The following is a 27,231-nucleotide window of genomic DNA, read 5'->3' as shown; positions in this document are numbered from 1 at the left end:
GTTTTTTTTTTTATTTTAATAATAAATAATAAGTAATAAGTATTAAGGAAGGGTGGTATTTTAGTTTAGAATTTGGAAAATGAAATTTTTTAAAAATATTAATAGTTTTTTTTTATTTTAATAATAAATAATAAGTAATAAATATTAAGGATAATAAATAATAATAATAATAATAATAATAATAATAATAATAATAATAATAATAATAATAAAGTAAATAATAAAATAATAATAAAAATAAAATAATAAATGAGAATAATAAATAATAAGTAATAAGTATTAAGGAAAGGTGGTATTTTAATTTAGAATTTGTATAATTAAATTTTTCAAAAACATTCTTAGTATTTTATTTTTATTAAAACTTAATAAACAAAAGGCAAAATTATTTTCTAGAATAGAATAATATTCCTATTTAAAAATATGTATTATAATATAATGATTTTAGAGAATATGAAAACACATAGATCGCGTTAATAATTTTAAATTTCTACGCGATTTTATACAAGAAATTAGTTAGCAAAGAAAAAATCGATAAATGAGAGACAACCATTCGGTGAAATCAGTTGGATAGCACACGTAAAAACCTTCGACCTATTCGCCTACGCTATGCCAATCACTTTCGAAGAGTTAGAAGAAAAACATTCGTAGTAGAAAATGATAGAACAAGAAATATACAGAAATAGAGAAAGAAATAGTAGAACGGTAGATAGATCGGCGCCACTTACAAAAACACACATACACATACACATACACGCGCGTATGTATTTTATATAATCAAAATGCGTAGGGGTATAATTATTACTATTTTCTAAATGGATGAATTAGTTTGAATAAGCCATAAGACGATGGTCGGTTGTGTTAGATCAACGACTAAACACGATCAACCCACGTAAAATAGTTGTAGTGTCCTCAGGGTCGGAAACACGCAAAAAAAAAAAAAAAAGAAAAGAAAAGAAAAGAAAAAATAAATGGAGAATGTAAATGTACTCGTTTTATCGAGTGAAACTAAAGTCACCTATTTCTCACGATCCACAACAAGATTAAAAAAAAAAAAAAAAAAAAAAAAAAACAAGGGAATGAAGTACAACGCAACGAAGTTATGCGAAACTTGTTTTTACAAAATGGAGAATTTGCAAATTAATTATTTATCACCTTTGACAAATTAAATATTTCTTTTCTTTTTTTTTTTCCTTTTGAAGTGAAAATTTCTTTAGAATGGAAGTGATTTGAAAAAAGGGAACGAAAGTTTATCGTATATTGATATCCTTTTGTTGTTGTTTGTAATTGAGATAGTTCGTTGAACCTTATTTTATTGTTTTAGGATAGAAAAAGAAAAAAAATCTTACGTAATTCTCGAGAAATAATTGATTGCATCATGATTCTCACCTTTTCACCGACTCGGACTGGTCTTGCACTAAATGTGACTCCTTTGCAAAAACTTTCGTGCCTCCTTGCAATAGTTCCGCCATTACAAAGTAGAATATTATCACCGTGCACCTGATGGAAGGTCAAAGGTGGTAGATTGTTGGTACCTGCACTTGACGATCTGGGTGCTGTAACAGAATCAAACCATTGAACAAATTAATTATTTCGTTACGTATAATTTTAACTGATTCTTATTTTTACACGAAGATCATAAGAAATATATATATAGATATACGAAGTAAGAGAAAACACGATGAGGAAATTATTGCTTCATAACTTTCAAGGACAACTACTTTGAATTCATCGAAATTGATTATTTCCTTAAAGGAAATTCACATCGATTTCTCTAATTCCAAGTATTTTTTTTTCGAGAATAAAGAAACAAAAATATATTCAATCGTTGATTTATAGTTATGAAAAAAAAAGAAATAATATTTTTCGTATAATTGTTAAAATTTGTCATATTTAAAACGTTGACAGGTTAAATTAACCTGTTTATCGAAAACGTCTTATTTAGGTCAGTAGTATGTTTGAATATATATATAACTAGTTTATAGTTTAAATTATAAATAGTAAATAAGAAAATAAATATTTGTTTATTTCCCATTATTTTAATAATATCTAAAGAGTATATAAGAAAATTTTTGTTACATTTTTTTTGTTTTGTATAAATAACAACGTTATTTGAAATGTATATAAATATAAATGTATGTTTATACCAAATGTATATCTAACGAATATAAATACGAATAAGTAAAATAATATTAAATTAAATTAAAATAAATTAAATTAAATAAAATATATAAATATAATAAAGTAAAATAAAATAAAATAAATAAAATATAATTAATCAAATTAAGTAAAATAGATTAACATAATAAACAAATTGAGATATACATCTTTTGACATCAAAAGAACAATCCTATCATATATATATATTTCTTTATTATTTTTTTATGTTCCCTTTGTACAAAGAAAAAGCTCGAATATTGACTTCCATCTCATCGGGAAATACTTTTCGAGACGTCGGGCTACTTCGAGAACAAAGAAAAGTTCGAGCCATCTGACAATAAGAAAACTAGAAAAAGAAGTAATCTAACAGAAAGAAAAATTGTTAACTCTGATGCAAAACACCGCGAACCTTTTTTCGAAGCAACCCCCAGTAGTACATTGGCCCTTCGGTATTTCATAACTTTAACTCTGTGGTGGTGATGATGGTTTCGATGGTGGTGATGATCTAGAACGTTGGAACGTTCCGAGGATAATATACTCGGTGAGAATCCAACAATTGATTCATACCGAAGCATTTGTGGTGAGACGTTCTGATTGATTGATATCAATATATCGATCTATCGATCGGAATAATATCCTTGGAATGCGTCAGCTGTTATCGGATTAATGTTTTTTTTTTCTGATCGATTATTCCAAGTATTCACGTGTATTATTGTCACGAATTTCAATTGGTTTATTGAGACTGATAATATAGATAGGAAAGGAAAGGATATAGGGGGTGGCAGAGAAGGGTAGGGGGTTAGAGTTTCAACAACGTTGATGGTAGTAGCAACAATAGCAAAAAAATACGATGATTGAAGTTCGATTATCTTAGATTTGTAAAATCACTTATTTTTTTCTACACACTCGGTATTTGTTTTAGTTCACTTTAATAATAATAAATAAAATAAATGTCAATCCTTATTAGGATATTTATTTTTAATTTTTGTTGATAAGTTGTGTGATTATTTTCTTTAAACTCAATTTTTAGTTGTTCTTATTCAAGGAAACTTATTATACTCAGATAACGATATGTAATATGAAACGATTAGTATAGTTAAGAGGATAGTGTTCATAAAGACGACTGGTCCGATCCGATCGAGAGTCAACTACTCACTGACGGAAAGTTATATCGATTTTGCAGGAAAGAGTAAAGGTGTGTTGTGTTGTTAGTCGATGTCGTTATAGGTGCGCACTGCGCACCGGAAACCGCACGTTTCGTAGCGGAAACGCGTTCAAGACCGAAAGAGTTGTTCCCCTCTTCCTCCCTTTGGCATAACGGGCCCAAAATGATACGCTTTCTCCGCTTCTCTACCAGTTTTCGAAGGAAAGGCGGATGTATCGAAAACCACCACCATCAACCCCCACTACTATTACCACCACTACTACTATCACTAACACTTTTAAACATTGCTATCAGCTATTCGAGAGGTATACAATAACGTATGAGAATTTAAGAAGGAAGGAAACTATAGTCGCGATTTTTATTAGGTTTCTTAAACTTCCGTTCATTAAAAAATTCATTGACAAAAAAAAAAAATAAGCTGACAAGTATCTTGGCTTCCTTAAGTACAGCTGTTTAAATTTTGTTTTTATAAGATGTATACGTTTACCAAAATATGTTGCATTTATTGCAAAATAGATGATTGGTTCTGGTTCTAAGAAATCAGTAAAAGTAAGGTTATAATTTCAAAAAATTACGTTAGGCTGTTAGATTATTTTTTATCTAATAATAAGTAACGGAAACAAGAACAAAATTGCAATTATACTTTAAATGAAATAATTTCTGTTTTTTTTTCTTTTAAATGTCAATTATAATACTAAAAAAAATTTTGATCCTATTAATTTGTATCATTAAGAAAAATAAATAAAAAAATAAAAATTTAGAAATTGCAAAAAAAAAAAAAATAAAGAACATATAGTGTATATCCGGTAGTTCGTTAGAAACAACCAGTCACGTAGGTGGTAACATGACAAAAGAAATAAAAAAAAAAATAAAAATAAAAAGAGAGAAAAAAAGGAACAAAAAGCTTCTTTTCTGATTGGCAAGATGTGTTGGAACACGCGACGCGTGTTTTCTATGTGTTTCTAATGCCTAATAAGTCGGCCCCATACAAAACACACTTTCTAACGGTACAATCAATCGTTACACGTATCGAACTCTTTTTTTCCCCCATAAGAATCATCGTCCTTTTAAAATATATATGCGAATTATTGGAAAATAATAATCATTTCAATAATTAATTCATCATCTCATCACGAAGTATAAAAATGTTAAAAAAAAAAAAAAAAACAAGACAGTTCAATTAAATAAAAATTGTTTACGCGAATTTCTCAACTATGTTGCTAATCATTGAATGAATAAAAAAAAAAAAAAAAGGAAAAACACGAATAGGTATAAGAATAATATTGCGAAACGATAACCGAGAAACCAAGAGAAATTTCAGTAGAACTTGGTACATTAATTCGAGTGATTAATCCGTTAACGAACTGAAACCAAGATCTTACTTGTCTCTTTCTGTTTCTTTATTAAAGGTATCGATCGTATCTAATTTTCGAGATCTTATAGATCTACGGTAAAAATAAGTGGACGATTAGTTTTTCTCACGGTCCCAGGTAAGGTACTTGGATACTCTGCTATATATAATAATAACAACCAGTTCTGAAATGATTGTAATTTTTCAATTTACACATTTTCTTATTCTTTGTCTCGTATTATTTTGTAAAACAATCTTCAATTCTTTCTCTCTTTCTCATTCCATTTATTTTTATTTTATTCTTTGTGTATTTACACCTTCGTGTTAAAAGATTGAAAAAAGTAAATTGAAATTTCTCAAATTTATACAACAACAACAACAACAAAAACATTACTCTCTATTGATTTATATATAATGAAAATTATTAATACTAGTTTTGTAAATAAACTCTTCATTGTGTTCTTTCATTGAAAAATTGCAATTATCTTTTCGTGAACAAGTAACATTTTCCTTCAATCGTTTCCGGTCTAATTGTAAGATCAATATTGTAAGAAAGAATAAGAATAAGAATAAAAAGATTAAATGATTGGTTAAAAAAGACTTCATCTTTCCGTGGTAAAAATTCGACTCTTCTTTTCTCACGTCTGAATGGTGTAAAGATCTGGGGGAAGAGGGTTGGTTAGAGGGGTGGGAGGTGCGGTAAGAGGAAAACGAGATAAAGAAGAGAGTCACGAAAGAGAAGATATATATATATAAAAGGTAAATGAACACCTCGAGTGGTTAAACTCGATCGTAATGAATTCTGCTGACACGTTGGAATGTTTCATGACTTTATTATCATTATCATTATCATTATTATTATTATTATTACTTAATACGAAACTCGAACTATCTTATTACGTGGCTAGCGCCATTGGTAGATTGTTATATGTGAGACTTCTTTTTAAACTTGTTTTGATCTACAAATATCTTTTCTATTCGTCGATTAAAAACGAGAGAATATCCGTTTACTAACATGCCAATGGAATGGAATTGCACATGTGGAATGTCATTGGTATTCGATATCGAATATAATCGTTTATCGTAAAACCAGTTGTTTCTATCTTATCAAGATTAACACTATTATTGATTTATGAATGTTTTGTTAACTAATTTTTTATAAAAATTTACAAACATTGTTTTAATGAATAAATGGGTAAAGTGGGGAAAGAATATTTACGTATATTTCATTGAAGTATTAACACTAGAACTACCAACAGTTGAGACGTAGCTGTCTTTACCAAAACTAGTCAGAATGACTAATGGTCTTTAAAAAGATGTAAAAGTTGAATATTTTTATATTTATTGACCTTTTTTTATTATTATTTTACAAAAGAAACTCCATATTCTGAGATCTTACAAGCTATATAATAACAATTATAATATTAACAATAATGAAGAATATTTGGTATGAAAATATTCTTGATACCAAATCAAGTCAAAGACCAACCAGTCAAAATGACTGGTGTGGTAGTTCCTAGTGTTAAACATCAACACATTTATATATATATATAAATTAATATTCCCTGAACAAATTATGGATTCCGTTTATCGAACGGAACACGATTCGTGCGATACTAAACGTTTTATTCCGTATTATTTTTCTCTTTTCTTGTCTATTTTACACCGTTGTTGTGTTGTCTAAGAAAAAGAAACAACAAACTTTTCTTCATAGAGTAGAACTAAAGTGGGTAATATCGTCAGGGGCAAATGGAGTCACGGTATAATACTTTATAAGATTCCCACGCTTATGGTTAGTAACATTTGTGCCACTGTCTCTTAGTTTTACCATGATTGCGTTAACAGAACTCTCTCTCTTTCTCTCTCTCTCTTTCTCTACACGTGTCTCGTGTGTTATATTTAACTATAAGAAAAATCTTTTCTCTCGAGTGTGTTATTTTACTCATTTCTCTTTTCTTTTCTTTTTTTTTTTTTTTTTTTTTTTTGAGATTAAACGATATCACACGAAAGTTTCAATTTCGTTTAATTGTATAACGTTATATTCCTATTTAAAATTCTTTCATTAATTAGTGGAGACAAAAATAAGAATTTTTAAATATTTACAAAAATAATTAATTAAAAGTATATAATACAAAATTTTAATAACATAAACAACATAATTTTTCAACAGTATAATTAATAATATCAATATATTATTAATAATATAAAATTATATATATACTAATATACAACAACTACTACTACTACTACACCCACTATATATAATAACATAATTAATTTATAAATACTGTATAATATATAAATACAGTATAATTAATAATATAAAATTATATATATATACTAATATACAACAACAACGACTACTACTACTACACACAGTATATATATACATAATGAATTTAAATATAAAAATGTAAAATTAAATATAAAATAATTTTATTTTATTTGTTTGTTTGTTTTTATCTATGACGAAGCTTCCGAAGAAATTGTAAACACCATAAGAAAAATCTTTGGCAAACTTATGAAACATAGGGGGTCTGGTGGTTTAGGGGGACTAAAGGGGGATTGATTTTACGATGATCAAAGTACGAATGCACGTACGGAACAGTAAGAAGAAGGCACTCCCGACTATTACACTGAGGTCATCATGGATCGTCGTCGATCATCGTAAATCCGGCCTTTTGACCTTAGCAACTATCATCGATCCTTCGATCACTTTGATCACGTATGATCATTAATAGGTTACGAACCCATGTGGTTCTTCTATTTTACGCATTGTTTTAAAATCATTTTTTTTTTACCCTTTTTTTTAATACTTTTATTGCAATTAATTCATTATAACGTTAGCATTGATTATGATTATTATTATTATTAACAACAACAATAACTTATAATTTCATCTAACGATATTCTAGGAGAAAATCTTTATTGAGGTTAATTAAAAAAAAAAAAAAAAAAAAAGAGAGAGAAAGAAAATTCATGGAGGAAACTTTCAAATATTTTAAATTTCATTCTTTTTCTCTCTCTCTCTCTCTCTCTCTCTCTCTCTCTCTCTTTCTCGTTCATATCTCTGTGTAAGTTAAGTTCATTAAAAAAAGTTAGAAAAATTAATTTTGTAATTTACTTTTTATTATAAAAATATTTATATTATATTAGGAGTGTGTTGTATCAACGTGTTAATCACGTTGGATTATTAAAATTATTTTCTGGCCGATCATTATAGTTAAACAACGTGGACGTGGTTAATTAAATAGAACTTTATTCGAAAAAACAAAGAACCCCATGTGCTTATATTAATTCCAAAAAAAATAAAAAATAAAAAAAAAGCAACCATGACTACTTTATCAGAATGAAATAAACGTGAGAATAAAACAAAGTGTGTGTTCTATAAAAAAAAAAAAGTGAGAAAATAAAAAGAAGAAAAACATTACAAACACATTTAAGTAATTATTCACCCCCTTCCTCTCCCATAAAAAAAAAAATTAAAATTGTATATACGTATATAGAATTATATATAATTTAAAGGGGAAAACAATTAAAGTATTAAAATGTGACATATAATTTATGATAAGATCTATCGATAAAATGATCGATGATAATATCAAGATTAGAGGATCGGTAAAAAAAAAAAAAAAGGAAAAAAAAGGGGAAAAAAAGAAAAGGTTTTACGGAAGTAAAAAGGTGAGGTTTGAACGAATTACCTTGCGACGCGTAGGTATAACCATCATTAAAGATAAATACTGTCTTCGCGAAAACTAAATTACCATAATTACAGCGTTGACTTACTCAACGAGCCCACGATCCTAACCGTGACGCGAAAGAGTAGAATGTATTGTATTTTATATACATATATATATATATATATATAAATATATACATGTAAGTATATAAGTGTGGTAAGTGGTGTGTTGTTGTTTGCTACTTATGGTTAGCAAAACACAGATTTCTTCTCACCACGTTTATAATATTTGTTGATCATTCTTTTATTTGATTTTATATTTCATTTCATTTTCTTTGATCCCGTCTGAAGGTATTACGATATTATCCTTCACAAGGATATAAAGTTTCATTTTTAAAGACTTGCTTAACGTTACCGATGAAATTGAGTTGAGAATTCGAAAAACCGGTTGCTTATTCTCCGACATACACACAAAGAAAAACCTGTGAGAGAATTCTATCGATCTTTCTTGTAAAGAATAATAACATCCTTGAAAATATAATATATATATATATATATATATATATATATATATCTACTTTTAAAATCGATCGATCGTAAAATTACGCTCGAATGAAACTACCTTACTCTTACAGAAGATTAATTGATTAGAAAATCTCCCCTTCTCAAAAAAAAAAAAAGAAGAAAGAAAGAAACATTACATCAATGATCGATCACTGATTTCGATCTAAATAGCCCAACCACTATCATCATTATCATCATCATAATCATCAACATCGTGTCTTTACTGAAAGTTACAACTACTACACGCATACTTTACTCATTTGCAAAACTATCCTGATAGGAATCGATGTAAAAAGTGCGAAAACATGTTGACTTTCGATGTCTGCTCGAGGACTCGTTAAGAAATGCTTAGAAACGATACATAACTAGTGGGAGGTGGAGGAGGAGGAGGAGGAGGAGGTTGGGTGATGAGGAGGTACAAGGGAACGAACAGGTAGAAGAGTGGGGTGTTGGTGGTTCTGTGATCGGTGATACAAGAACGCAATACATACATACATACATATATACAGTGTCGTAGGTTTCAATCGATCGTACATGTAAATCCGTTGGAGTCAATAAGTATAGAGTGCTATAGTAATTGGTCTATGCCCGCGCTTATGTGTGTTGTGTTGCCATTCGCTGGCTGTACATCTCGTGGGAAACTCTTGACACACATTCGCACGGAAGTGTACATCTTTCTCTCTCTCTCTCTCTCTCTCTCTCTCTCTCACTCTCTTTCTATCTGTTTCTCTTTGAGTCACTCGCTCTCTGTCTTTCTCTATCTCTTTTTCTTTCCCTCTTACTCTTTTCTTGGGGTCTTTAAAGAGCCGAGCCGCGAATATATCCCCGCAAAAGTTTTCTGATGAATAATGCCGAGATGATTTAACCGGGCACTAACTGGTAAATGATGCCTTGGGATATTTCAAGATCAAATAATAGGTACTGAATTATATTTTCTACTAGATCTTGGTGTTGGTGTTAAAGATTAAATCTTGAGACAACTTTTTTTATCAACATTTGTTATCCGTGAAAATATTTTTAAAATAATATTTTAATTAACTTATAGAAAATGTGTTATTTAACCCTTGAAAGTGCTATGGACGCATATATGCATTTGGTAGATATTATCAGAGTGGTCTACCGACGCATATACGTGTTTGTTAATATTAACATATTAATGTAAAATAATGTAATGTTTATATTAATTAATTAAATTATATTTATATAAAAACAAAAACTTTAATTATTAAATATAATTTATTATTAGAATTTGGTTAATAATAAATTATTCCGTTCTTAGAAACCATTTTAGTTAAAAGTATTCAGAGCACTCAAACGGGTTCATTTAAAAAAGCAAAAATTAGATTAAAATTTAATTTTGATAAATTTATCAATACTTTTTCTCTTTCTCTTTCTCTCACTCTTTTTCTGACTCTTCTTCTTCTTCTTCTTCTTCTTTTCATAGTAGTATGACCAAGTGAAAGCGTTTCAAATAGGACAATGCACGCCCGATGTGAACGTACTGCACTTTGCCATGATGTAAATAAACGGAGCCTTGACCGAGCTTTATAGGAGAAAGAGAGAAAGACAAAGAGAGAAAGAGAGGTGAGAGAGGGAGAGAAGGGAAGAGAACTCGATCGACGACCTGTATATTCCCCAACACCCCTCCTCCTCCTCCTCCCTTCCGCCCTTTACGAAACGTTTCAACTTTTAATCTCTTCTTACGTTATAAACGAATGAAACGATTCACTCTCAATCCTTCTACCTGAAAATAGAATATATATATATATTGGAACAGGTAAAAAAAAAATAAAAATGATAGATGAGAGAAGAATGATTTCAACGGTTCGTCGATTAGAAACCGAATTCACTTTCTAATCATTATTTAACGTCGAATAAAGGTATTAAATTACTCGTATTAATTATTAACGAATTTGCATTGATCAATCGAAATATTTATTTTATGCTAAACCCTATAGACACTTAGTAATTCCTACTGTTAGGGTGGTCAAATGACTAATTTAAAATAGAAACAAAAGAAAACATATATATATCTATTTTATATATTTTTTTATTTTAATTATTTTAATATTTTTTTAAATTTTATTTATTAGGGTTAACATACCAAAAGTTTCTGCGTTTATTGTGTCAAAATTTTACTTTAAATTTGCATAATAAATTGTTCTTGTAAAATATATTTTGTTAATATTAATAATAAAAATAAAATAACGCACGAACCTTTTATTTACCCTAATAAAATTAAATAATAAACGTTAATATATATTTAAATATTAATAAATATTATATAAATTTGATATATATATATATATATATATATATATATATATATATATATATATATATATATATAACGCATTCCTAACAACAAATTACGGGACTTGTTTATCACCTTTGACCATACATAGCATATATATGTATGTAGTAAGTTTAGGATTAAATTATACTGTCAATTAAAAATAAAAAACAACAATCTACTTAAATAACTCAGCGTGAAAACATTGCCCTATTTCTAACAACACTCCTTACTCCCCACCACACCCTTTCCCATCCTCCTCCTCCTCCTCAATCTCGTCGTTTTCATCTTCTTCTTCTTCTTTCTAATTTCAAGTACCTTGTCCTTCGACCCCAAGCTAAAAGAGCCTGATGCTGCTGTTGCTGTTACTGCTGACTTTCGAGATACTGTTAAAGTTCTCTTTAGCTGCAGGGAAGTCAGGAGTAATTTTCTTCCGTCGACACGGCTCGTGAACCGGCGCTTGTGAACGTATTAGAAGTTAGATCCTTACTATATATATATAGATGCTAAGTGTAGAAGTATAGGAAGAGACGAACAGGAGGAGAAGAAGAAAAAGAAGAAGGAGGAGGAGGAGGAGGGGCCTTGTTCCCACGCCCGATACCGTGATCTTTCCTGAGCTACCTAGTCTCCAAGACTAGAAGATATATATATATATATAATCCTCTATTTCTCTCTTTATTCTGTTTTTCTAACTCATTTTGAAACCTCTTTCTCTTTCCCCCACTCTTTCTATCTCTTTCTGTTTAACTCGTACCTGTAATATAGGTTATGTAAAGTGGTAATGTGCGAGGTACGCTAAAATCATAATAACGCGTGCACGTACCAAAAGAGAAACGAAAAACACTCATTTTCATATATATGTATGTATGTGTACAGGTGTATATGCATCATTCGTATGTAGACTATGATCTGCTTGGATGATTAAAAAGAGGAGGAGGAGGGAAACGAGTATTTTCGCGTGTGTGTTTCACAGTTTTTTTTTTCTTTTTTGTAGCTATCGTAAACAATTGCTATTTTAAAAAATACTACTTGGCAGGTAAACACACGCGATCTAAAAAAAGATGCGCTAGAATGATTATTAGGGTGGAGGAGGGGGGGGGAGAAGAAGGGAAATTAGATATTAACTATATGGGTCTTTGAACTTTTGATGTTGGAGACTCGAGAATGCACGTATCTGTTAGAAATCCGTAAAAATGATTTTCACGGACCGTTATGATAAATTATAGAAAAGAATTTCTATGGGTGAGGCTTGTGTGTGTGGCTCTTTTGTTAATAATATTTAAAATTTTATCTAAAATTTTATCAAATCTATAATCAATTTAGGGTTAATATTTAATAAATAATATAAATTAAAAGATTCATTATATTTTGATTTTTAAAATATAATTGTATTATAATAATATTTATTAATTTATTTATTAAATTATTTATTTTTTTTTCTTTCGATTTTAAAGAAAAGAATTTATTACATATATATATTTTATTATATAAAATTATTATTATAGGTGTAGAACTTTGTTTCCGTTATTTTCCTACATTATTATGCTTATAGAAAAAAATGGCGTAAGCAAAGTTTGACACCTAATAATAATTTTATATAATATTTAAATATATTCATTAATTTATTAATTTATTTTTTTTCTTCCGATATTATAGAAAAGATTTTTTATTACAAATATATATTATTATATAAAATTATTACCAAGTATAGAACTTTGCTTCCACTATTTTCCTACAGATGGCTCATAGAACAATGGCGGAAGCAAAGTTTGATACTTAATATTATAATATTAATATTTAAATATATTTATTAATTTATTTATTTGTTTCTTTCTCTTGATATTACGGGAAAGATTTTTAACGTTGATCAACGTTTTCAAAAATGATTTAATGAAATTGGATATCTTTTTCTTATTTATTTTTTTTTTTTCTAATGGAAAATTGGTCATCGAAAGAATTCTAGAAGACAAAGAAACGAAACCTTCTATGGAATCATTGACCTCCGCCCATTAATTCGTTGTGGATGGGATAACATACTGAATGAGGATCAAGATTTCTATCTATTTTAGTAAAGAAAAAAACCATGTTATTTTTTTTTTTCTCAAATTCTTCGATCTCAACGAAAAAATTCTTTCGATGTCTTTGTTCCTTGAAAACAAACGAAAATATTTATAATATTATTTTTTCAATCATCATCATTATCATCGTCATCATTATTTTAATATAAATCAAGTTATTTAAAAACAAAATGTTTTGTAGTAATTTTATTTTTCAAAAAGGGCACAACGAGTGGGAGGAAGTTGCAAGGGAGGGGGAGAAGAAAATGAACCACGCGACCAAATGGGAATTCCCATAGCGTAAGAGGAGGCGTTTTAAAAACACGAACTTACTCCAACGACCAACCACAAAACCATCTTATGGAACAATCGGATTAACGAAGTTAAACGACACAGTAGGGTGGCCGCACATGTACTAATTCGTTTTTCCTACGCCCTTATTTAAATCGTTCGTATATAAAATAACCGAAGTGAGTTTGTGCATCTGTCATGTTTCGCACGTTAACTTTCAAATTGAAGCTTTGCGGGGGTGTGTAAGTAAAAGAAGTGGAGTTAGATGAACGACAGGATCAGAAGGAGCAAACGGGACCAGCCCTTTTCTCCTTTTAAATTTTTTTTGTTTTTTTTTTTTTATTCACCGTGCTTTGGACAGGGAGGAGATTAACGGTTTCTCCTCCCTCCTTTCTTTTCGATTACGTTCGTTCAAATTATTAATTTCGATCTGTCGAAAGATGACGAGAGTGTTTTTCTGTTTTTTTTTTTTTAAGTTGAAGATTATTTTAAAAAATTTTCAAATATCGCATCGTTTCAAATTTCAAACCTTCGTTTGATTTTAAATGCTATTGTTTTGATCTATGAAGTATTTAATTTCAAATATAATTTCAAATAAAAATGATTGATTTGAAATAAATAAATAAATAAATAAATAAATAAATAAATAAATAAATAACTCGCGTTACGAACATTTTTAAAAAAGAAAAAAAGAAATGCGAAAGCGAATCTTTAATTTTCTATTTTTCATTTAAATTTATGCGATATTTATCGATCCAATTTAATTAAACGAACTAAGAAAAATTGCTATGTTAAAGATATTAGAAATTCAATGATTCTGTTTATGAATTTAGAACGATATTTGAACCAGTTCATTTCAAACTTTTAATACTTTCTTATTTTCCATAGTTTATAATTTCTATTAGAGGAGAGAATATTGCGAGAACGTTGGTTGGTAGTTGAACGATGACTCACTCATGGGGAACAAAAATAAAGAAAAGATTTAATGAAATTCTACTTCCTCGTGTATAAAAGACGACAAAGAGAAGCGTGTTTTAAATACACGAAGGAATTAATTGCCAACACTAATTTAAAGAAATAATCGTCTTGGGTGTGGTGGGTCTCCTTCCCCCTCCCCCACTCTTTATTATCCCTTCTTCAAACATCTTTGTTAAAGAAAATAATAATAATATTTTATAAAAGTGACAACATTTGTATATTTGTCACATTCAAAACACATAATTGATTATTACAATATTTCTTATATTATTTAAACTATTTAGTAAATAATAACAACACACAAAATATTATCACAATTACAATGGAATATATAAAATAATAATACAATAACAATAAAATAAAATATAAAAAGCAAAGGGGTTAGTTATGTCATATGTAAATCTGAAGAAAAAAAACGTGAAATAATTGAATTATAATACAGTGCCATCTATTGGAAACTTACATTACCTAAAGACCTACATAACTTCTATATAATTTAATCTTTAAATTAGCAATAAAAACTATCCTATGTACTAAAAACAAACACACACACACACAAAATAAAAAAAGTTAAACTTAAAAAAATAAAATTTACAATACCCAAAGATACGCGCAACAAAACTTTTAAATGATAAATCCTTAAATTAAAAATAAAAAATATAAATAATCGCTATAAAAACTATCTAACTATAAGGATAATATAAAATGATTGAAAATAAGATTTTAAAAAAAATAAACCAATGTTAAGAGAATTCTAGTCAAACGTAATTTTAGTTTTCCATTCTGTTATTATTAGAGTGGTGCACTCGTTGGATAGGTTCACGCTCTATAAAGTGCTTATAACGCAGGACGCGTTGGTAGATCCTTAGTGGGGGAGTTTGTTGCTTGGTGGAAAGAAACCGTATGTAGGGTGGAAGAAAGAGAGAGCAAGAGAATGAAAAAGAAAGAGAGAGAGAGAGAGAAAAAAAGTGGAAGTTTGCTTCTTTTAGAATTTTTTTTTCCCTTCTTTTTATTTTATACTCACCGAAAGCGTTTCCCGAGAGTCTCAATCGTGCCACTCTGGTGGCTCTGTTAATGGTCATCGGTCGCCTAGGTCGATGACAAGACAAAGCCATCATAATTGCTTTTCTTTTTCTTTTTTTTTTTTTTTCAACCAAAAAAATTCATAAAGAAAAAAATCCCTTCTTCTTTCTCAGATTTAATTTCACTTTGGACAACGATAATTTCGTAAAAATCCCGTTTGAATACTCCAAAAAAAACAAAAAAACAAAAAAAATAAAACAAAACAAAAAAAAACAAGGATGAAGGGTTGAAAGGAAATGTTGAGATTTAAGGGATAAAAAAAAAAGGGGGAAGGGGTGAAAGGGGGCAGGGGTCGAAGGAAAAGATGGCGCTGAGGTATTAGAAAGAAAAAAGTTAAGAGGGGTGTGAGGGGTTGAAAGGAAAGGTAAGGAACAAAAACACGTATACGCGCACATACATATTATACAAAGAAATAGAAAGAAGCAAAAAAAAGAAAAAAAAAACATACAAAGATGATGCACGTGTGTGCACGCGAACGTTATACTTCACTTCCGTAGATTTTCGCGAATGGAAAAACGATTATTATTACGAACGGAATACAAATAGAGAAACAAAGTACAAACCCCTTTTGAAAGAAACTAAAAAATAACAACAAGAACAACAACGTACGAAAACACAGCAAAAGAAAAGTATAGGAAAAAAATATTCGGGTAAAAAAATGGGAAAAAAAGGAAAAGGAAAAGGAATAGGAAAAAAGGAGAAATATATATATATATATATATATAAAATAATCGGAACGAAAACGAAACGCGGAGTCGTCGGGTAAAAGGCGGGCAGCTTGAACCACGCCACTACAACGACTGGCTTTCGTTGCTGAAGCAAACTACTCCCCATCTGCTGTATTGCTTACTGCCCCAACCTCCTTGCTGCTGCTGTCATTATCCGAGCGCTTGGTTATATGTATATGTGTGTCTATATTTATGTGTGAGTTATGTATATATGAGTATTCGAAACGTGCGTGGTTATGTTTGTGTACACTCTCTTTCTCTCTTTCTCTTACTCTCTTTTACACATTAATGCACATATATAGGAGAAGAGCTCCCGCACGTACCAGCAGGCAGCACGAAACCTTACCAAATAAAAAGAAACTTTTTCAACGTTTTTTTGAATAGAGGTATTATATATATATGTGTGTGTGTATATGTGCATGTGCATGGTGTGTGTATAGAAATTTACTATATCCCATATAGATATATATATATGTGTGTGTGTGTGTGTATTTTTTTAGGACAAAATATACTTATCACTGATAAAAATTTTTGTTTATTCGCCACGACCGATTTTTATTATTGATTTTTATCGATAAATGATAAAAATAAATCTATAGGTTTATCTTTTAAAGAGATATTTTTGGATCATTGGTTATCGATCATCGATCGTATTTTCCCATTACTAACAAATTAATCATATTTGGTTAATATCAATAAATAAATTATCTACACCTTTAAACACAGAAATCTTATTTTTTATAAAAAAAAATAAAATTAATAATATAATATATTAAAATATAATATAAAATAATCTAAAATAATATTATATATAAAAATAATTACATTATTTTAATTAAACGATATTGTTTATAATATAAAAAATATAAACACGCGAATATATATATATATATATATATGTATAAGTCACGAATTTTGTAGAAATAAAAAAAGAAATGTCCTATGCATGCGCCTATGTATGTATGTATATGCTTATATGTATTTATGTATGTAGCTATGCATGTATGTATGTATGTAGATATGTATGTAGATATGTATGTATATATGTCGCAAAAGTTGCAGCTGCCCGCAGGACGATTACTACGAAGACGACGATGTTGTTCGAACGACGCAAGAATGGATAAGAGAGGAAAAGAGAGGAGAGGAGAGGAGAGGAGAGGAGAGGAGAGGTGAGGAAAGGAGAGAGGTACTTTGGGGATGGTAACGAAGCCGTGACAACGGTTGTGCACCACCTGGCCTTACCGAAGCCAGCAGCAACAGCAGCAACAGCCAGCAGCAGCAGCAGCAAGCATCGAGAGAGAACACCGGGCCTTTATCGACATTGGCGTAAAACCTTCTCTTTTTCCCCCTCCCCACTCCACCTTTTTCCCTTACACATCCGAGTAGTGGGGGTAAATTAAAAAAAAAAAAAGGAACACGAATGAGAGAGAAAGAAAGAAATAGAGAAAGAAAGGAGGGGTGGTGGTACAAAAGAGTGGCTACCTTTTGGAATTTCGGCACCCTAAAAGAGAAAAAGAACTAGAGAAAAAGAAAGAGAGAGAGAGAGAGAGAGAGAGAGTGATATTATCTCGACTAGTAATCCCCTTTCCCCTTCACCCCCCTCCCCACCTTTAAATATCGATCGACGATGCTCCTACGATGGCATGCATAGAGTGGGGGGTGCGTTTTGTCCTCGAGATATCCTGTGTGCATATTATCACTGCTACGTTGATTTGTTCATTGTTTTTATTAAAGATGTTTTTTTTTTTTATTTAATTTTGTATTATTCTTTTCGATAGATAACATTTTGAAAGAATATAAATTTTTGAATCATGCGTTTTGAACTCGAAATATCCTGTGAGCATACTTTCTATTACGTTGAATTATTTATTATTACTATTATTATTATTATTATTATTAATGATTTGTTTTTAAATTTAATTTTATATTATTTTTGATAATTCATTTGTGATCTTTTCTATTAACTATTTTGTATAAATTATTATTATTATTATTATTAAAGATTTGTTTGTTTTAAATTTAATTTTATATTATTTTTGATAATTCATTTGTGATCTTTTCTATTAACCATTTTGTATATATTCTTCTTCTTCTTTTTCTTCTTCTTCTTCTTCTTCTTCTTCTTCTTCTTCTTCTTCTTATTATTATTATTATTATTATTATTATTATTATTATTATTAAAGATTTGTTTGTTTTAAATTTAATTTCATATTATTCTCTTTGATAATTCATTTCTGATATTTTAATTTATTATAAATTAAAATTCTATCTTTTATATTATCATATTTAAAAATAATTAATATTATAACATAAAGTATAATTACATGGTGTATCAAAGTATATAGAGCTTAATAATTAGTTAAGAAGATAAATAAAAAATAATAATTAACAATGAAGAAGATATTTTTAATTTCTTAAAGAAGAAGACAGTAAGTTTATTTAAAGATTTCTCTATCCCTCTCGTTAATAAAATTAATTAACAACCATTTTCTCGTTTAACGAGTCATATGATACATAACACATATGATTTTACCATAATATGGCACATCTGTTCGTGATAGTGTTGAATATGTTAAGAGGAAGTCCTCTTCTATTTGCGGGGGCGAGTGTTTAACATTGTGTCAAGGGACAGGGGGGGGGGGAGAAAAAAGGAAAAATAAAAATATAAATGAGGGGGATACGATCTTTTGGTGCCAAGGAGAGTCAGAGAAAGAAAGAGAGAAAGAGAGAGAGAGAGAAAGAGAGAAAGTAAGAGAGAGAAAGAGAACTCTATTTTTATACTTTGCTTTGCTTCTACATCGATGAATCTTTCTCGTCGCATCGGGTAGTAATTAAAGTGCATCGTGATGTTGGTGTGCACGTAGCTCGATGAACAAACAGAGGAAGGATTTTATACGCTTAACGCGTATATTACGTCACGTTTCTCAAGTCTAATGTGTAAGATAAAAGAAAAAAAAAAGGGGAAGAAAAAAAAGAGATGCGTCTAAGTTCTTGGCAAATAGAAAATTCATGTTGTAATGTCAATTCCTCTTGTGTTAGATCGATTTTATTTCTGTTAAATGTTTTCAACCACCATTTAAGAATAGATCGCAAAAAAATGAACTATTTTCTTTTAACATTTCACACACACACACACGCACACTATTACAACGATGACAAATAAATTCATTCAACGATGACAGGGTAAAAGTTAATTTCCCGTGAGTCCAAATGCGATTATAGTTGAGCCACCATAACCTACGGTGCATTATAATTTTTCCTAAGGTATTATAATATGATGAAGAAAAGATAGAAAGAAAAAAAGAAAAAGAGACGGTGAGAAAGTGAGATAGTAGCAAAAAAAAAAAAAAAAAAAACTAAATAAAAAGAAAAACGAAAGAGAGAAACCTTAACTGATGGATGATATGTGAAATAAACGTGCTTGTCCCATATATTATTAAATGTATTATACTAAAGAAAAAGAAAAAAAAAAGTACATGAAGGTAACACAAATGACAGGATTGACGTAGAAAAATTCCAAACGTTTGCGGCTCGATGATTTTCACGGAACATTAGCATACTTGATCGCGTAATGTTCCTCGTGATACAATATAAGCATAAGAATTGGGATTAGGGTCGGGTGGGAGGAGGAAGGTTTAGTTTATGGGAGGAGGTAGGGTAAACTTGGACCCCATGTTACACACTTTAATCTTTCTCAATCACTTGGAAGAATAACGTTACGTTATATTCGACGTATATAAAGTAACATTGTATCGATATAAAGTGTATGAGTATGTATGTATGTATGTGTGTGTGTGTGTGTGTGTCAGTGAATGGCAACGAACTCGTCGTCGTGTCGTAGTCGTCCAGTCTGATCGATCGTTCCATACTCTCTTCCCATGGAAACGAGAGAAAAGCTAACAGGAATATATTTTCTATTATTTTATATGATGTTTTTATTCAATTCATTGTTAAACGATAGTAATAAAAATTGTTTTGTAAAATAATAAAAAGTATGTTGATCGTAAATCTTCAAATTATTAAACAATTAATTTAATTAAGATCAATTGAAACATCATATTATACTAGATCAATATAGCACATGGTGCAATTAAAATTTAATTGGTGTCTAATAATAAATGTATTAAATTTTATTTTAATTTATTATTAAATTATATATAATATAATAACAATATTATAATACATATAATATAATTTAATATTCTAGATATTTTCCTATATAAATACATCATAGTATAGTTAAAATTTAATTACTGTGTGTAATGATAAACATATTAAATTTTATTTTAATTTACTATTAAATTATATTATATACAATAATAATATTACATTACATTACACATATACATATATATATATATATATATATATATATATATTATAGTATAATTAAAATGTAATTACTATATAATAAAACAAAAGAACTGTATACAAAAAAAAGGTACCTGTTTTTACAGTATTCACGAAAAAAACACAAATACTATAATATAAGGATCGTTTTTATTGATAAAATGAATTTTCCCTTCTTTCATGATACCTCCATGTGGCCCTTCGAAAAAAAAAAAAAAGAAAAGAAAAGAAATAAGAAAAAAAAAGAAGAAAAATTAGGAGGGTGGGGGGGGGGAGCTAAAGCACGTTTGAAGTCAAAGGGAGAAAGAAAGATAGCAGAGGGATGAACGCGTTAAGCCCTCGGAGTCGCGTAGCGGATTTTCTATAGAATTTCCATGGAAGCCGTCACCGAGTTCAACCCCACCAAGGTCCAGGCAGTAATAGTAGTAGCAGTAGCACTACCACCATCACCAGTGGTACCACTACCACCACTAGAAATACTACTACTACCACCATACTCGTCCATGGGGGTTGATATCGTAATAGAAGCTGTATCGATCCCGCCCCCAACTGAGCAGACTGGCTGTTGTCAGGGGGTTGATAACGATATGCAAGCTCTGCACGTTATATATATATATATATATATGTTCACGACAAGGACTTCGTTTCATTTGTGATCAGAGAGAGAAAGAGAGAAAATGAAAAAAAAAATAATACCTTTATATATGTATATATATATTGGGTTGGGAAGAAAGTAATTTCGGTTTGTTAGTGTGAAATATTATTTTCTTGCCAATCCAATAATATTATATATATATATATATATATATATATATATATATATATATATATATATATATATTTACTTAGTACCGAAATGACTTTCTTGTCAACCCAATGTGTATATATTTTGTTTATAGTGTTCCAATATTTTTCTTTAAGTTTTTGTTTAATTTAATTTGATTATTTTAACGATTAGCCATATGTTGATGACGTTCAATAAAAATTCACTTGGACGCTTTGGAAATAACGATTTTTGTTCTTTCTCTATTTTTTTATATTTTTGTTCTACCTCTTCTGAAATAAAACGAAAAATAATGCGAGAGCCACTCTTCTCCTCCTCCTCCTCCTCATCCTCTCTTTTGAATGACGAACGAATGAGTGAGATGGAGAAGTAGAGAAGCTATGGGGGTGGTATGTGGGGGATGAGAAGTGACGGCCAACGTCGAGCAAAATTCCACTCACAATTCTTTTTTTTTTCTTTTTTTTTTTTCCAGTTCACGATCGACACCGTATCTCGGCAAGCTTTGATCGACGCTCTCGACGAACTTCACCAACACCATCATCATCACCATCACCATCACCACCACCCACAGCGTTTCTACAACACTCGTCGAGTTGTCTCTACGTTTAAAAGCGTCACGAGAGATATGATATTACATCCGAACATTTTTATATTTTTCTCGCGACGAGACAAATAATTCGACGCGAATTTTTTTTTAAAAAGAATTGAAGAAAAAATAGTATTATTAATAATAACAATAATAATAATAATAATAATCGTTTGATTTTTTTTTTTGGTCAATTAATATCTTCATTTTTTTTTTTATCAAGTATAGATATTTTAAGAAAGAGAAGAAGGAATGGATTGAAGAAAGAGAATGAATATTTCACATGGTTTCAATTTGCATGTGAATTCTCACGAACTGCTCCAAGCTATTCTATCAAGATGAACACTAAAGAGAAAGAGAAAGAGAGAGAGAGAGAGAGAGAGAGAAAGATTCGTATTCTCATAACAGGAAGGGATCAAGGAACCGTCGATTTCCCCTCAGGATATTAATTGCAGATGGGATCTTGGTCGTGTTTCCCTATAAAATCGATCAGCCAAGTAATTTGTACAGTTACGTGAGAAAAAATAATATTAATTTTCGTTCACACTTCTTTCACGTGTATATAAAAGAAAAAAAAAAAAAAGATATATATATATATAAAAATGTAAATCTCGTTTGTGTCTAATCGGTAATTTCCAAAAATACTTTACAGATGGTCTTGAAATTTTGACACAACGTTGCATTAACCCTTAGAGTTCTATGAATGCCTGTACATGTTTATTAATATTAATGTAAAATAATGTAATGTTTATATTAATTAATTAAGTTATATTCGCAAAAACAAAAGCTTTAATTATTAAATATAATTTAATAATTATTATATAATTATATTATATTAATATATTAATTATATTATAAATATTATAATATATATAATATAATAATATTTATATTAAAATATAATAATATAATATAATATAATAATTATTATATATATATATATTATTATAAATTAATATAAAATTATAATAAATTTTATAATTATTAGAATCTAGTTAATAATAAATTATTCCGTTCCTACAAAACATTCATTTAAAAGTATTCACCACTCAAAGGGTTAAAGAAGTGGATTCTCATTAAGGCTGAAAATTACAAACACACATGAGTTAATCGTGTGAATGTTTTTTTTCTAAAGAAGAACCTATATGATTTTAATCAAAGAAAAAAGAAGGGTCTATAGAAATTTGTCCTACGTATTCCTGTATATCCATATGTATGTATTTAATAATGCATGGTAGAGGCCTCTCGTTAATGTCGTCGACGTATCGATCGATCGAATTACTCGTGCATTATCAAGAAGGACGAACTAGAGTAAGTTTGATTAATGTTGAAGACTATTTCTTTTTTTTTCTTTCTTTTTTACATTTTTATCCACTGAATAAACTCAGCATACTTTTGTCCCTTTTTTTAAATGTATTTTTTTTTTTTTTAAACTCAATCAATGAAAAGACAACGACAACAACACGAGAGAGAGAGAGAGAGAATCTCAAAATCTCGTTTAGAAAAAAAAAACCATTTAAAATATATCTTTCTTTCTTTTCTTTCCTTTCTTTCATTCTGGTTGTTTTCAAATCCAAATTTACGAGAAAAGTTTATAGAAACTTTCTAGACGATTCGCAGAAGGACGATTAACAAACGAAGATACATAAATCACAAGTCGAACGAAGTTTACACCGAAATTTCGTCGATTACGAGAGAGACCTCATTTCTCTCTCTCTTTCTCTCTCTCTTTCGATTTTCTTCACTAACTACTAACAAACACACACGAGAAAATTTGCATTCGACGTAGAAGTTTCAGTTTGATCGTTTCCCCATTTTAACTAACAAGGTATATTGAAATACCATACGATCAAATTTAACATTAAAATTATTCAGTCTGCATTGTATATCTTTTCCTATCGTGAACAGTTTAATTAAAAAGCACAAAAAAAAAAAAAAATTAAATAAAATATGCATATACATCTATGAAATGTAATTTTAGTTTAGAAGTAATTAGAAATTTTAGTTTAGTTTAGTATGCATTTTTTTTTTTTTTTTAGAAATTACACGAATTAAAAATGCCTGATAAATTGGATAACGAAGAAAAATATTTTCTTTTAATATTAATTATTATTTAATTTAATATAATATATAATATAATATTAATATTAATATATAAACTATTATATTTTGTAATTATTTATTTGAAAATGAGCAAAATGAATGATCTGGTTAGAATAATTATTATTTATAGTTGAATTTTTTCATTAGAATGATTTTTGATGCATTTTGTATAGAAATTGCACGAATTAAAAATACGTGATAAATTGGATAACGAACAAAAATATTTTCTTTTATTTAAAAACGAATATTTTTTTTTTATGCATTTTGTTTAGAAATTGCACAAATTAAAAATACGTAATAAATTTTCAACGATTAATATATATATATATATATAATTTATTATATTACAATTATTTAGTTTGAAAAAATTCAAAGAATTGAATGATCTGGTTAGAATAATAATTATTTATCCTTGAATTTCTTCATCTGAATGATTTTACTTTCGATTGATAAACGAAGAAGAAATCGAAGGAAGTTTGATGTTTATATCATTCGTGATCATGCTATAAAATCAGAACGTTTTCATTCACGTTTATACCTAACGTCGTTGGTTTATAGCAAAAGGAACACTTTCGCGGCTCGCCACACATGGCCTTCGAGGAATTTCATGAAATTAGTAACATATATATCTAACCATAAGTTTACTTAAAATTCGTAAGTTCGATCGTAGGGTGTGTGAGAAAAAAACATTTTCGAAATTTCGATAAGAAAATAAAAAAAAATAAAATACTTCTTTTAACTATGATAAACGATTAACCAATTAACCATGATTGACGAGTGTACTCGTCATGATTTGATTTTGGCGAACACAAAACGGTGCATGCTTTCAAACGAGGGCGCCCTCGTGGACAACGAAAGTTAACCCTTAGTGTGCTGTGGACGCATATATGCGTTTGGTAAAAATTAATGTAAAAATAATGTAATGTTTATATTAATTCATTCAAATATATTTAGAAAGAAAAACTTTAATTATTAAACATTAATTTATTGTATTACAAAACATTTTAAATTAAAAGTATTCAGCACTCAAAGGGTTAAACAAAAAAAAACATTATTATTATTATATAAATAATAATATAATTTTTAATTATAATTAAAAAAAAAAATTAATATATATATTAAAATTAATACGAATACAATTTTAACTATGTTGTAAACTTTATTTAACTTAATCACTATTTTAACTGCATTCATCTCGTTGTGTAATGAAATTGGCCTTGTTTGCTAAGTTTATGAATAAAGATTGGACGAATAAGCAAAAGAAGAAGAAGAAAAAGAAGAAGAAGATCGTTAAGCCAATTAAAATTCCTAATTAAGTCTTTTGTTTGATTGTACTTTCTAGTAAATGAAAGATAGAGATAGAGATAGAGAGAGAGTAAATTTGTTCTAAAATGATTTTATTTAATTATTATTTAAACGATTCACCTAATCGATCAATTTTACACGAATGACTAATTTCAAATAATTATTTGAATCATTACATAAGTGATAATCAGAGTGACCTCATTTTATTTTTTTTTTGGTTCTTTTATTCTTTAGTCAACCGTACATACGTTATCATTGACAAACTTCCTGTGATTAGATGTAATAATAACGGGCGTTTTCTTTGAAAGATACATATATATATATGTACGTAGGTGGGTTAATAAAAAAGAATGAAAGAAAGTTTGATTCTAACTAAGGGTCACGTCACGTTTATAACGTTTTGAACTTTGACACTTTTAACAATTAAATCATCTCGTATATTCTTCATTCAAGTCGTTGACTCTCTCTCTCTCTCTCTCTCTCTCTAAAGTCATTGAAGCGCTATGTTATTTCTTTATCTAAATTAAGCGTGGGTAGGTAGTTTTCTTCGTTTACTATTCATACGTAATGCGTATTTCATTTCGCATCATTTTCGTAATAAGTAGTAGTAGAATTATGTAGGCGTTTATTAAAAAGGATATTTCGTGTAACAAGCTACACACAAATTAGGGAAAGAAATGGTCGCATCATGATTTCTGTACTTTGCAAATTTTGAATAGGTTGTCTTGTTATTCAAATTATTCTCGTCTAATCAGAAACAAGTCTAAATAAAAAAAGAAAACAAAATATGAATTGATAATTATTAGATTATTATTAACTATGAAATGTCTGATTTACTCGTATTATTTTCACATCAAAATCAGACATTTCATATTTAATGACTTAATATGTGACAGTAAATTTTGATATAATTTAAGAATAACAATTTTTTTCATTTATTTTTTATAATACAATATACATAATAAAAAATTATGGATATTATATTATAAGATTTATTTTTTCCATTAAGGTATAGTTTACTGGCACACGTGACAAGACAAATGTACATATTTTTACGTAAATATCACATTTCTGACACACACAATTTTGTCATTAGAGGGAAAAAAAAAATAGAAAGGAAAGAAAAGTCGTAAAAAAATGTTCTTCACAACTCGTGAAATTTCTAACGGAAAGATTTACGATGGTTGGTGTCGTAGTTTTCAGAACGTAAGAAGAATGATGAATTTTAATACCCAAAACCATACAACAACAACCCACCATATAATAATAAATATAAATCTTACGAGATGAATACTAAAAATTATCGAAAGTGTTTCAAGGAAATATCAATCGTTGAGGTTTTCATAGCAAGATGGAAGAACAAAAAAATAACTAAAGCAAAAGAAGAAGAAGAAGAAGAAGAAGAAGAAGAAGAAGAAGAAAAAAAATAACAAAATGGAATGATTATGAAAAGATCGTAAAGGGAATATAAAATATATTTTCGATACTAGGAAACTGTGTTTAATTAACCAACATAATTTTCTTTTATCGAAACGAGACTAGTTTCAAATATTTTATAGTTTATTTTACGAGTTAGGATTACTTTAAAAGCACAGAGAATTTTGCTTGCTTGTTATTCGATCATAGTCAAAGAAAAAAAAAAAAAGGGATTCATCATGCGGTCTCGCAACATTTGTTCCATTAAACTCTAGAGTCGTCAAAGTCCCGAGAGTAATATATATATATATATGTTCGCGAGGGTGTAGGGCTCCTAGGGA

General features: G+C 28.9%; 1 protein-coding gene across 3 annotated transcripts in view; it reads right to left on the bottom strand.

Moving 5' to 3' along the window:
- Positions 1 to 27,231, bottom strand: part of neur (E3 ubiquitin-protein ligase neur) — a 93,005-nt gene that overhangs the window by 5,640 nt on the left and 60,134 nt on the right. For 2 of the 3 annotated variants that reach the window (XM_015328686.2, XM_015328683.2), the window contains exon 2: positions 1,387 to 1,553. In XM_015328686.2, coding sequence (XP_015184172.2) covers positions 1,387 to 1,553 — 167 coding nt within the window. Of the gene's footprint in view, positions 1 to 1,386; positions 1,554 to 15,559; positions 15,753 to 27,231 lie in introns of those variants that run through there. The other variant, XM_015328685.2, reaches the window with a different exon arrangement.

This window comes from Polistes dominula, unplaced genomic scaffold, assembly GCF_049000335.1.
Source record: "Polistes dominula isolate Pdom_NZ unplaced genomic scaffold, Pdom_raw_medaka contig_28, whole genome shotgun sequence".
NCBI classification, from domain to species: Eukaryota; Metazoa; Arthropoda; class Insecta; order Hymenoptera; family Vespidae; genus Polistes; species Polistes dominula.
This window is presented reverse-complemented; position numbering and strand designations above follow the sequence as displayed.